This window comes from Aptenodytes patagonicus, chromosome 18, assembly GCF_965638725.1.
Source record: "Aptenodytes patagonicus chromosome 18, bAptPat1.pri.cur, whole genome shotgun sequence".
Taxonomy (NCBI): Eukaryota; Metazoa; Chordata; class Aves; order Sphenisciformes; family Spheniscidae; genus Aptenodytes; species Aptenodytes patagonicus.
The window spans coordinates 10,377,490-10,389,132 of NC_134966.1; the positions used below are offsets into that span (position 1 = coordinate 10,377,490).

General features: G+C 50.0%; 1 protein-coding gene across 3 annotated transcripts; it reads left to right on the forward strand.

Moving 5' to 3' along the window:
* Nucleotides 1–473: 473 nt before the first annotated feature.
* Nucleotides 474–4,991, forward strand: TMEM250 (transmembrane protein 250). 3 transcript variants are annotated; one of them, XM_076355481.1, is made up of 4 exons: nucleotides 474–608; nucleotides 1,283–1,397; nucleotides 2,074–2,253; nucleotides 4,388–4,991. In XM_076355481.1, exon 4 carries the CDS (start codon nucleotides 4,521–4,523, stop codon nucleotides 4,938–4,940), a length of 420 nt encoding a protein of 139 aa, XP_076211596.1. In that variant the 5' UTR covers nucleotides 474–608; nucleotides 1,283–1,397; nucleotides 2,074–2,253; nucleotides 4,388–4,520; the 3' UTR covers nucleotides 4,941–4,991. The 3 variants fall into 3 exon arrangements, with proteins under 3 accessions (XP_076211596.1, XP_076211595.1, XP_076211597.1); XM_076355480.1 differs by lacking the exon at nucleotides 1,283–1,397; XM_076355482.1 differs by lacking the exon at nucleotides 1,283–1,397 and having other exon boundaries at nucleotides 2,140–2,253.
* The last annotated feature ends 6,652 nt before the right edge of the window (nucleotides 4,992–11,643 follow it).

The following is an 11,643-nucleotide window of genomic DNA, read 5'->3' on the forward strand; positions in this document are numbered from 1 at the left end:
ACGGTGCACGCTCTGCAGGCGATTCTTTCACCGGGGATGTTCCAGCACCTTCGGGACTAGGCCCGACCCCAGGCCACGGGGTCCGGGCCGCTGAAACCCCCCCCGCGCGTGGCGACGAACCAAGCCGGCACCCCACGATCCCTTCAGCCGTGTCGGCCGCCGGCCCGGTTTCCGTTGGAAACGACCTTCCCGGCTCCCGTCTGCCTCTGCGAGGCTCGTCTGCCACCCCTGCCTGGCCCCGCACGCCGGAGGCGGGACCCCCCGGCAGAGCCGGGCCCGCCGGGCTGGCCGCCCAGCCGGCAGCCCCGGGCGCGGGCCGCTCTCCTCGCCCCCCCGCCCCGCCGCCTCCGCGTTGCCCGGGCGACGCGGCGCCCTCCCGCTTCCGGCCGGCGGGGGCGGCGCGGCGCGATGACGCCATCGTCGCGCGCCGCCGCGGCCGCTCCCTGACCGCCGCCGCCGTCGCCGCCACCGGCCGGAACCGGAGCGCCGCTGCCCTCCTGCACATGCGCATTGCGGCGCTCGCCCGTAGGCCCGGGCCTTCCATCAGCCCGGGCCCGGGGCGCCTGGCCTCGGCGGCCGCCGCCCGGCGGGGAGCCATGGGCAGGACGGTGAGTGCGGGGCGACGCCCCGGCCCCGGGGCTGGGGCCGGGGGGAGGCGGCGGCGGCGGTGGCGGCCGCCCGGGCCTCGCCCTGCTGTGGCGGGCAGCTCCGCCCCAGGCCCCTTCTGCGCTGGGGCCCGCAGCGAGGGGCGGCGGGTGCGCTGGGCCCGGCGGGTGCGACAGCGGTCGGTCATCGTCCGCGGGGGGCCGTGGGCCGCGGCCCCGCGCCTGCCGGTCTGGGCCTCGCGTGGCGGCGCGGGCTAGGCCCGGGGGCCCCGCGCCCGGCCGCCCTGTCTCCCCCCCCCCCCCTCGCCCCCCGGCGCTGCCTCCCGGCGGGGCTCTGGGTTCCCTGAGGTGAGTCGCAGCCGTGCCCCCGGTGGCCGCGCGGGGCTGTCGCTGCCCGCCCGGTCGGCGGGGCTCGGCGCCGTCTGGGCCGTACTTTCGACCGCGCAGGCCAGGGGGAAGTCCCGGCTGAGCTCCCTGCCTTCAGTTCCTTTCCCAGGTCGATGCGGTGTAATTTAGGATCTGGTAGGATGTAGGAGGAGTTCGAACTTCCCCTCCTTCCGGCAGCCCCTGCCTTCGTTTATCAGCACTAACCTTTATTTGTCATTGTCCCTAACCTCGTTTGGCTCCTTCCGGAACACGCTGGTCCCGCTGGTCCTGACTGATGGTCCTGTCGTCAGTGAACGTTGCGGTCTTTCTGTCGTCCCTCCTGCTCCACGAATCACGAGTCCCCTGAGCAGCAGCAGGCCTTGCCTGGAATGGGCGATAGATGAAGAGAAGCAGCGCTGTGTTTCGGTAGCTTTCTCGTCATACGCTCCATTTTTAAAGGAGCGGGAGTGAAAAACTCACCAAAGTGAATAGTTATCCAGATTTTTAACTTCCTGATGAGGCCATCGTTAATGTGGTGCTTGGGGCAGCGGCAGCATGGCTGACGTCGAGGTGCCTGGGCCTTAGAGTTGAACTCCTTTGAGCTGTAGGATGATGCCCAGAAGAGACCGACGCAGCTTTCCAGCCTCACAGCGGTGTGCTTTAAAACAGAAAGGCCCCCCCCAAAAATGATCTTGAGGCATGGGTGTCCAAACGCTTCTAGGCGTCGTGTGCCAACATACAGGTTTGGGGGCTGGCTCTTCCACATTCTGTTTGGAAAAACGCTGGCTGTGCGTGCCCTCTGCATCGCGTTTCGTACGCCCTGGGTGGACGGTGATGGTTCTGTGGCAGGAGGTGGCTGACAGGAGTTCTTTATCCGTGATTTTCTCTTTCCTGTCTTTGTGTGTGGCATTGAGCACAAGCTAGCCGATTCTTTCCAGCACGTATCAGTAAGCTGTAATACATACATTACTGAGCGTGTGACTTTTTTTTTAGAATCTTTATGAGATTAAAAATTCACGCTTGGGGAGGGGCCTAGTAATTCTGAACTTTTTAACACACAAAATGAGCAAATTGAAACTTACTCTCTCGTTTTATCTTTTAGATCAACTCATGTGTAGAATGTTGTGAGTCTATGAAGCACCTTAGCAGTTTCTTTCACTCCTCCTAGAAGGCCAGGTGTCGCAGGAAAACTTCACTTTTCTGTTACAAGAATTAAGCGGCATCCAGAAACGGCAGCGGATTACCGACCTTCTGCTGAGTGGATGGCGGCACCGTTAAAAATGTAATATTTCAGAAAGTTTATTTTATTCTCACAACGTCCCCCTGCTCGTGGCTGTTCCGGTGTTGATAGTTGATAGTTGAGTTTATCTAAAGAGCGTGAACCTGCCAAAGGCTGTTCATGCGGTGGGCGCAGTGAATGGGAACAAGCTGCTGCTGTTCCCAGAGTAAGTCTCTGCAGCTGAGCCGTTTGAGCGGTTCTCTTGGATTCATCTGTTGAAGGTTTTGGCAGAATCAAAACGCCCCTTCTAAAACGGGGCTCCGCCAGCGCGTCGAGTTTGCCCCCGCAAACTACAGCTTATGCAAGCGGGGTTTGTGCTCCGTCCCTCTTGGTGAGCGCTCTAATAGCGTGCACGCTGATTTCCCCGTGGCTGCTCAGGGACTCAGATTAAGTAGCTATGTAAGAGCTTGCTGGAAAATGATAAGCTGTCCTTGGTGTCCTGGTGAAAGAGGTTGTGAGGAGAGACTGCGTCGTCGGATATGGAATGCTCTGAATCAGAGTATGTGAATTTTAACCTACCTTGCTAATTTAATACTCCAGAAATACCTCTGAAAACAAACACTGAGCAGCGTATGTGCAGCATGTGGGAAGCATGTTGGGTTGCATGCTCCAGGCACAAGACTACGTTGGTTTTAAGTAGTGTTGCTTTAATGTCTGACCAATTTATATGTCTTGCAAAATACATTCTTGTAACACGCTTCCGAGCTGCTCAGTATTTCCTTTCTACAGACAGGAAATTATGGCAAAGAGGCACTTTAAAATTATGAGACTGTCTCTGATAATTGAGAACAGACCTCGACTTCCTAAATTCCTTAATCATAAGTTAACCCATGCTCCTTTTTATTAGCCCCTGATTCATGTAGAGCCAACGGATTGCCTGCAAATTTCTGTAACGGCGAAAAGGAGTTAGAACCTGGGGCCAAGCAGAAGGGATCAGAACTGCAGTTTCCATTGACATGTAATTTGAGGCAGGAAGCAGTGAAGAGACTTACCCAGCGATGCACATTGTATCAGGGGAGGCTTTTGATATCAAAGTACAATTTCCCGCAGCTTTATAATTTACCCTGCGACTAGTTTTGTTAGTAGCAAAATAAAAAATTCTTGAAGTAACTTTTAAATTACTTTACTTTTAATTTTAAGAGTAATATGGTTTCTGGTTCAGCAAAGGGAAGATCTGCCCAGGTCTGAACGCCTGGGTGTGCGAGGAGGCCGGGGAAGTCCCTGTTGTTTTCTAGCATTATCTGATGAGTGCATTGTCATTTCATAATTCCCGGAATTTGGCACATCGTAAGCCTGGGGTGAAGCAGAGAGCAGCGAACAGGCTACTGCTCATCACTCACATAACAACAATGGGTGTGTGAAAGGATGTTAAGATTATAAATCCTAAACACTCCAGAAGATCAAGATATTTCACTTATCTGCAGGTCCCAAAGGGAGAAATAAACTAGGAGATGTCTTTGAAAGGCTGCCTTGCCATTGGGCGCAATGACACTGAGACCGCAAGGCTCGGCTGAGCAAGGGGAGGTACATCCTGTAGAGTGTGAAAAACACGATTGCCTCATTGTTCTTGCAAGACCTTCCATTATTTTCAGTTTGTTTATTTGGTGAAGCTTTGCCAAGTTTTGAAATGAGCAGAAATCTAGAATCACCGCTGTGTCTGGTCGGTAGAATTCACTTGCAAAAGCACTTGGAGAACTTGGGTTTTTTTTCCTTTAAAAGAAATACGATCCAATGCAAACACATACATTAATATTACTACTCGCGTGGGTGGACTGTTGCAGGACGGCTCTTTGATTAAGAAGGACCTGTGAATTAGCCAGGATAATTCCAGAACACAGTTCTCATCTTTCCTGCGTTAACACTGTAAAGCTTATAAAAGGCTATGGCTAGTGCTGATACTGCATGCTGCTGGGGAGCTGTTTGGAATCTGACTTGGTCATGATGGAAACAGAACTGTATTTCTATATGTCTGCCTGGTAAACAGTAAGCAAAGAAGCAAAGCAAAGTTGTTTTAAGCCAAGAAGTTGAGTTTTGCAAAGCAGTTGTGCGTAACTGCCACGCCGGAGAGTGTCTGCCATGCTGCCTCTCCTCCTGCTGGGGCTACTTAAATGTGTTTTCCTTCTCTGCCTTCCTGCAGGTCTCTTCCTTCCTGGAAATTCAGCAAAGAGTTAGCGTTCCCAGGCTGTTGGATCTCTTCCGTGTTAATGGATGATATTTGATATGTGCCCTGTAAATCCTGCCCTGGGACTCTGTGACCGGTGGGGTGCCTGATGCCTGTAATCCCCATTCCCCGCCGGGTCCGTTCGTTCCACGGCCCCCACACGACCTGCCTGCATTCGGCCTGTGGCCCGGTACGGACCACTCACTTGGTGCGCACCAAGTACAACAATTTCGACATCTATCTCAAATCCCGATGGATGTATGGATTCATCCGTTTCCTGCTGTACTTCAGCTGCAGCCTGTTTACCTCCATCCTCTGGGTGGCACTCTCTATCTTGTTTTGCCTTCAGTACCTTGGCATCCGGATCTTTCTGCGTTTCCAGTACAAACTCTCCATCATACTCCTCTTACTGGGGCGAAGGCGGGTAGACTTCAGCCTCATGAATGAACTGCTCATCTACGGAATTCATGTGACCATGCTGCTAGTGGGGGGGCTGGGATGGTGTTTCATGGTATTTGTGGATATGTAAATAAAACAAGCGCATGCGGGCTGAGAAGGTGACTTTTCTTCTACCCCAAAATGTGTCAAAATCTTCTTTTCTTTTTTATATAAATTAATTTATTTATCAGTGCTACTTTTTATTGATAAATTAACGTACTCGTCTCTGGAATTTGTATCTTTTTGAGGGTTGAGGTGCCATTTTGATTATCGAAGTGCAACACTTGACTGGGTGTTTTTCCTTTGCACAGTGCAAGTTATTACAAATTGCTTCTAGTCCATAGGAGCCTACCTTGCTGCTGTTCCTGTATTCCGGTGGGCATGGAAAAGGCAGTGATTTATCTGGAGGACAGAAGCCAGATAACTTTGCACCCCACACCCTTAATCCATCTTCACCCTTTTTCTAAAAATGTTCCTTAATGTCTCAGGCGTGTAACACGTATCCTGCTTGACCAGTGTTATCCTTTCTCTCTGTAGTTTGCATTTTGCATATTCCCTGCTAAGAATACGGGGCCAAACTCAACAGAGTGTAGGGGTTTTGGGGGTGGTTTTTTTTCTGTTTTGTTTTTAGACTTGTGCAAGACGTGCTTTTGACCCACTACGCTGTTCTGTTCACTTTAACGTAACTGTACAGCTTCAAATGGCTTTGTCCTTTTCAGGCAGTTGGTGCTGAGTAATTGACTCTTACCCTAACAGAACAAATCCACTGGAGTGAAGGGAGCAGAGCTTGGTATCGTGCTCTTGAAATTCCCAGTCAGGGCAAATATGTTATCATTTTGGAGTGATTAAGGGGAACCCGTTGCAATGGTCCTTAGCGTTTAGATCTTGGTGTTTGGTTCTACTTTTCCCCGAATTGATGAGTTCCAGTTTTCTCACAGAGGTACTTCTGTCTTACAGAGTATGGTGAGATGAGACTGTCTTACCTAGGAGAGACTGAAAGCAGAGTACGACCTGAAATGGCAATAATTGTTCTCTGCGATTACAGAAAACGTTCTCCTACCTCTGCAGCGGTGGGAGTGGGGTCGCTGGAGAGCTTTACTAACGGCTCAAGAAGGGAGTTAAGCGTTGAGCTCAGTTTTACTGGTCTTGATCTAAGATCTCAGACTGTTCCTCCGCAGTCAGTCAAAGTAACTCTTTATCGAGTCCAGAAGCTGGCTTAAAGTTTATTTTTATTCTGTTTTTGTTGTTTTTTCCCTATAATGGAAAACTGCTTTTTTCTTCGTGTTCTTTAAAGAACTGTTTAAAAACAAGTTGGTAAAAATGATGGAGACCATTTGTTTTTCCTCCCCTGAAATCACTGGAGTCGATCATAATGGAATAAGCAAGACTGGAAATACGTGACTGTTCTTTTATGATCGCTTTGGTCTGCGGTACGGATGTGACTGAGAACAAAGCCAGTTTGCACACAGGGAAGGATGCTTCATATTTCAGCTTGTGAGTATTGCAGTCTTTTGCTGACATACTTCGATTTGTAGGCTTATGGATGCAAAATAGAGAAGCTTCTGTCTGAAGCCCAAAGCTAAAGCAAACCCAGAAATTATCTCGTTATCAAGTGTTAACAGATAATGCAGGCTGAACACGCAGAGCTGAATAAATAATGGGCCGTGGCGGTGTGAACTTTAGATTAGCCCCGCGAGAGCCAAAGGCTGTTTCTGCAGGAAAGATGTAGTGTCGGTATATGTCACAAACTGGTGTCTGGAAGTTTCCTCCTAACTGTAGAGCTCCCCAGAGCTTCGTTCTGGGATCGCTCTCCGGACTGCGGGTCCTCGGTGTCCTGCAGGTCTGAGCTACAGCTTGCTCTGTGGGCAGAGAGAATTCCCAGTAATTCCCAGCCCGGTGCTTTCCTCCCCGGTATAGCTGTCAGCATGGGGCACTGCAGCTCTGGCGTGCAGACCGCGGGACTCCTGGCGTGGCTGTGCTCAAGAATTTCCGCAGGAAACATGTCACAGGTGGTCAGCAAACAGCCCTGGTGCGAGCTGAGAGACCAGCCGGGACCCCAGCGAGGCACAGCCGAGAGTAGCTCTCCCTCGCCCTTCGCAGGAGGCGCAGCATGGGGACTGGTAGGAGGTTGGCAGGTCCTTGTTTCACCTTGGGGTGGCTGTATTTCAGCACTCCCTAATGATGAGGGAAAGGGTGATTTGTGGTATGTGTGGGCGCTGCTGCGCTCCCCACCCGTGCCTGCTGGAGCTGGTGGGTGCTCTTTGTGACGGATACGCTCGACTGCTTGACCAAAACCTGCGGTAGTTTGGTTCAGGCTCCAAAGGAAGTAAAGGTCTAGGCTGTGACCAGGTCATGAACTTCTCTAGTTCCAGCTTGTTCTTTGAAAACCCACACAGGAACAGGGTGACATGGTGAGCTTTGATGTATATGAGCTTGGAAACCGGAACACCGACCATGCGATTAACACATGAATAGCAGGTGGTTCTTCCAAGACTAATTTGGTCAAGGAACAAAGGAGGTTGTGGGTACAAGGAGTCTCATACTTACCTTTTCCATCACACGTAATTTGACCACGAGCCAACCGCTTTATTCCATAAATATGACAGCCTGAGTGAGCTTTTTTTGAGCTCTCCCTGCTAAGCAGCTGGCTGCATGGCGGAGATCTCCCCTTGGGTTGGGACGCCTTTCAAGGTTACTCATCGAGGTTGAGAGACCCCTTACCAGCTGCAGATCTCTGGTAAGTGACTGCGCATAACCTTGTATCGCAGGGCATTAAGATCTTGTATTGGTAACTTTGAATCTTTATTATATCCTCTGTGCAGTAAATAATAGATTGAACCTTGCCATCGGACTTCGTTAAACCTCACTTCTACAACGTCTTACTTCAATAAAACCACTTTTGCTGCTACCTTTGGCGGTGGTTCTTTGAGCAGTCCAAATCTGCTCTGCGACACTCCTGCAGCGGCAGTTGAACAAACAAGGACTTCTGCGTTGCGGTTCACTGCTTTACTGCACAGACTTCCCATCAGCCCTCTGCGTCCAGGTTCAGTGGTGCATACCGAGGAAAAAGTACATGTCCTTATCAAATCGCAAAAAAGTCGTGTTTGCCAAACGCCCAAATGTTCCTCGAGAGAGACCTTGGGGCTAAGCTGCTTAGCAGACAGTGGGAAGTGATTCCCCATCCTTCTTTTACAAAGGTAGCCAAGTACCTGCTGTCAGAGTGCCCCGAATCTCAAGTCTGCAATTGCACACAGAGATAGACGGCCCCAAGATTAAATAATTGAGACGGAGGCCTCGAAGGCACTGTGAAGTTTCAAACACTCTCATTCTTGGTCCTTACCGGCATTTGGACACCTTGCAGTGCTCGGGTGGTGGGATCCTACCGGCGTAGTGGGGGAAGTGAGGTCCCTTTGAAGTCATGCTGGCAAGGAAGAGGAATTAATTTTCAAATTATTTGTTTTATGATGTCATAATTTGAACATTTTAGAGCTGCGTGAGTGGAGCAGTATTTGGCACCTTTACGGCACTTTTCCTCTTCAAAGCATTTTCCAGCTGGAGCTAATTAAACCTCACAACGTCCCCAGGAGATTGCAGAATAAGTAAGATCTTGGTAATGGTTCGGAATTTAAATTCAGTGTTTTTAAATTTGAGATTTTTTTTTTGAAAGCTTTTAGGATTACTTTGCCAAAATATTTTTTCTCAAGGAGCTGAGATTCTAAAAGTTTCTTACAAGCTTAAGGGGAGCCAAGCCACAACTGAGGGAGGGGGAAAGAGGCAGAATAAATGTTATGTTAAGTATATGCAAAGAATAAGCTGGGTGGGTTTTTTCCCCCATTTAGTTTATTTGAAAAAACTGGCATTTTTACTAAAGGGGGGGAAACCAAACTTCGTAGAATACAAGAAGTAAGGAAACGGGAGAAGCTGAACTTTCTGCTTTCCAAGAGTCAAACAAGTGGCTTATAATGATATTTGCCAGAAATATTTCACGTTGAGCAGGTACTTGCAAACTGTGCCCCACTGGGGAAGTTCATATTCTTTTAGATTTTTTTACTCTTTCCAAATTCATCGATGCTGGGAGGGATGGATCAGACTCCAAAATGCGTTAAGTCTTCCCTTCTTACTACATAGATGGCTGTAACTCTAAAATCTTTTGAAATTTTCATTTCAGCATTCCTTCATGCCGATTCCATCCTGAACAGCGAGAGCAGCTGGTTTGTTCCCTGTCTTGTCTTTTTTCTTTTGCTTTCCACGTTTGGGCTTTAAATATTGCTATTATACTTACTGGGTTAAAAATGGCCTCAAGAGTAATTAGGACAAATAGTAGAAATACTGATGTGGGAGAGTGTGTCCATCCCAGACCCATGCCAACCCCTCCGGAGGACTTTCCCCGTGAGTCCTGCTCGCTCCAGAGCTTTCCAGGTGCTCAGTCCAGAGGCTCCGGCTGTGTTGCGCAGACTTCAGACCAGGGGTGATGGTACGTGCGGTGGCAAAGCTGCCTCGGCCTGTTGTTCAGCCTGTGAATGTACGAACGAGACTGACGTGTTGGAGTTTCACCTTGTTAACTCTTCAGAACATGACACCAGCTGGTGTTTTGGGTGCCTGTTAAATTCTGTATGAAACATGCCACCTACATTAAACTTATTTTTTTTAACATGTTGATGGATTGATTGCTTGTGAAGAAAAAGGAAGAATTTTGTCGTACGATGCTGGTATCGTTCTGATGAGGGGATGTCCTAGATCCTCCTCCTCTCTTTGCACTGGTGCAAACAGGCAGAGCGAGTGCACGGTAGAGGGGAGTCAGGCCCTCTGTGCTTACGCCTCACTGAGAGTTGGGTGAAACGCCACTTTTTACCTCCTTGAAGGGTCCTTCGACAATGACTGATGAGGAGAGCCAGGAGCACAGCGCAGCCCTCCAGCTCCTCGGCTTAGGCTCTAGTAAGCAGACTGTATTGCCCACCATGGGCGTTTGAGTGATTTGAAGGAGCTGTCACTTCGTATCGAGGTGCACATCAGTTAATGGCTAGAAGGTGCTGTCTCTCCTCCTTTCCTTGCGTGGAGCTGAGCTTGCAGTACAGAGCTGCGTTGTTTCAGGACACAGTTGTGGTGGTTCCTACTATGATGGACTTCATAATTCTTATTGTTCTTATGCTACAGTGATGTGCAGCAGCACAAAATCCTAAAATAGACGCTGGACAGGATTCGTTCTCCAGCGGCTGGCCAGGTTGGAGCCAGTGGAGGCGCAGGCTTCAGAGAACCAGCACGGAGAGGACCATTGCAGACCGAGCTGGAGGTGAACTGGAGAAATATTTGTGTGGATAGAGCAGCCCACATCCCCATGCGTGTATGAGATGCTCCTTTCTGTTATCCCAACTTAACAGCTGAAGAGTCACAGTGGAGGACTTGAAAGAAAGGGGAAGGAGGTTTCCAAAAGAGAGAATGATTTGGGCAAGGGTGGATATATTTTCACGTTTGGTGTTGCATAGGAAACTGTAAGCGATGCTCAAAAATGTGGCAGGTGCTATTAGCACAATGGCAGATGGCAAAGCTGGTTGAGTGCTGCGGAGTATCGGACTCAATGACAGTAAAAGGCTCGGGAACGTACTATATAAATGTGCATTTTCTATTATTAATGTTCTTTTTAAATACATCTCTTGAGCCTTTGCCATCTCCTAGGGAGGAACTTGTTTGCCCAGTTACTAGAGTGAGCTTCTGCCCCGGGCACCTTGCGGTGCCAGTGCAACTGGCCCAGGCTGGGAAGCCGAGTGACCCGGTGCCCCAGCCCGAGGGGTCCCCAGGGACCCGCCTCGGGGTTCCTCAAAGGCAGGTGCCGCGCCGTGCCGTGCCAGCGAACGCCGCTTGCTCCCAGGGTGTGCTCCAAAAGCTGAGCCTTTTGCTTGTGTCTGTACAGCTTTAGGCTCAGGATTGCCGTTTTCCGTAAAAGCAGGCTGGGGACAGGTTCTGACCCGACCTACAGGTGTAAGTCTCAAAAAGGCACGGCGAACAGACTGGAGAAGAGACCAGCCCTGTACCCTAAAGGGCCTTACTTGGCTGAAAGCTCGTTGTCATTCTTCCCAGGGCTCTCATAAATTGCCAATTTTGTTTCTTTCCCTCCTGGGGAGGTAGGAGACGGCATTTACTACCAGTTGTGGAAAATAACACGGCACGTTTACTTTCAGGAACGGCTTTGGCTGTTCTGGAGCCTCTAGCACACACAGATAGCATGCTGTTCCAGTGGAGATGTTGCTGGAAAATATGAAGCCTTGTTATCTTTTTGCGTTTTTATTTAGCCAAACAAGGTTTCCATAGCTCCTGGACAGCTCTGCTGCTGGGGAAAAAAAAAACAAACCCTCTCATTTCTTCACCTGCCAACTCTCTGCACTAATTTTGTCTCCCTGCTTCAAAGCAGTCATCGTGCCCAGAAAATGTCAGTTCAAAGCGAAGTTTTGTCCAGTAATGAGCAAGTGAAAATTGTTTAGTGTAAGATCTGCTTGTGCAGCTATCAAAACTGTGCTTCGGTGAGAGCAGAGCTGGGCTGTCGGGGTCCGCTCTGAGCCCTCCGCTCGGGTGGCTTGAAACCAAGACTGCGTGTGTGCTGCACTTCAAGGCTTGTCTGCGTGCTGATTTACCATAGGAGTAGCCTTAAGTTAATGTAGATGAAAGGAGCATCCCTGCACCTCCCGCATCTTTCTCAAGCAATAAATTCATCTACTGGGGAAAAAAAAGACCGTGTAACTTGCACAAGGGCTGTATGAACGTGACACTTTTCTGAGCTGGTGCATGTCGGGCGTTGGAGA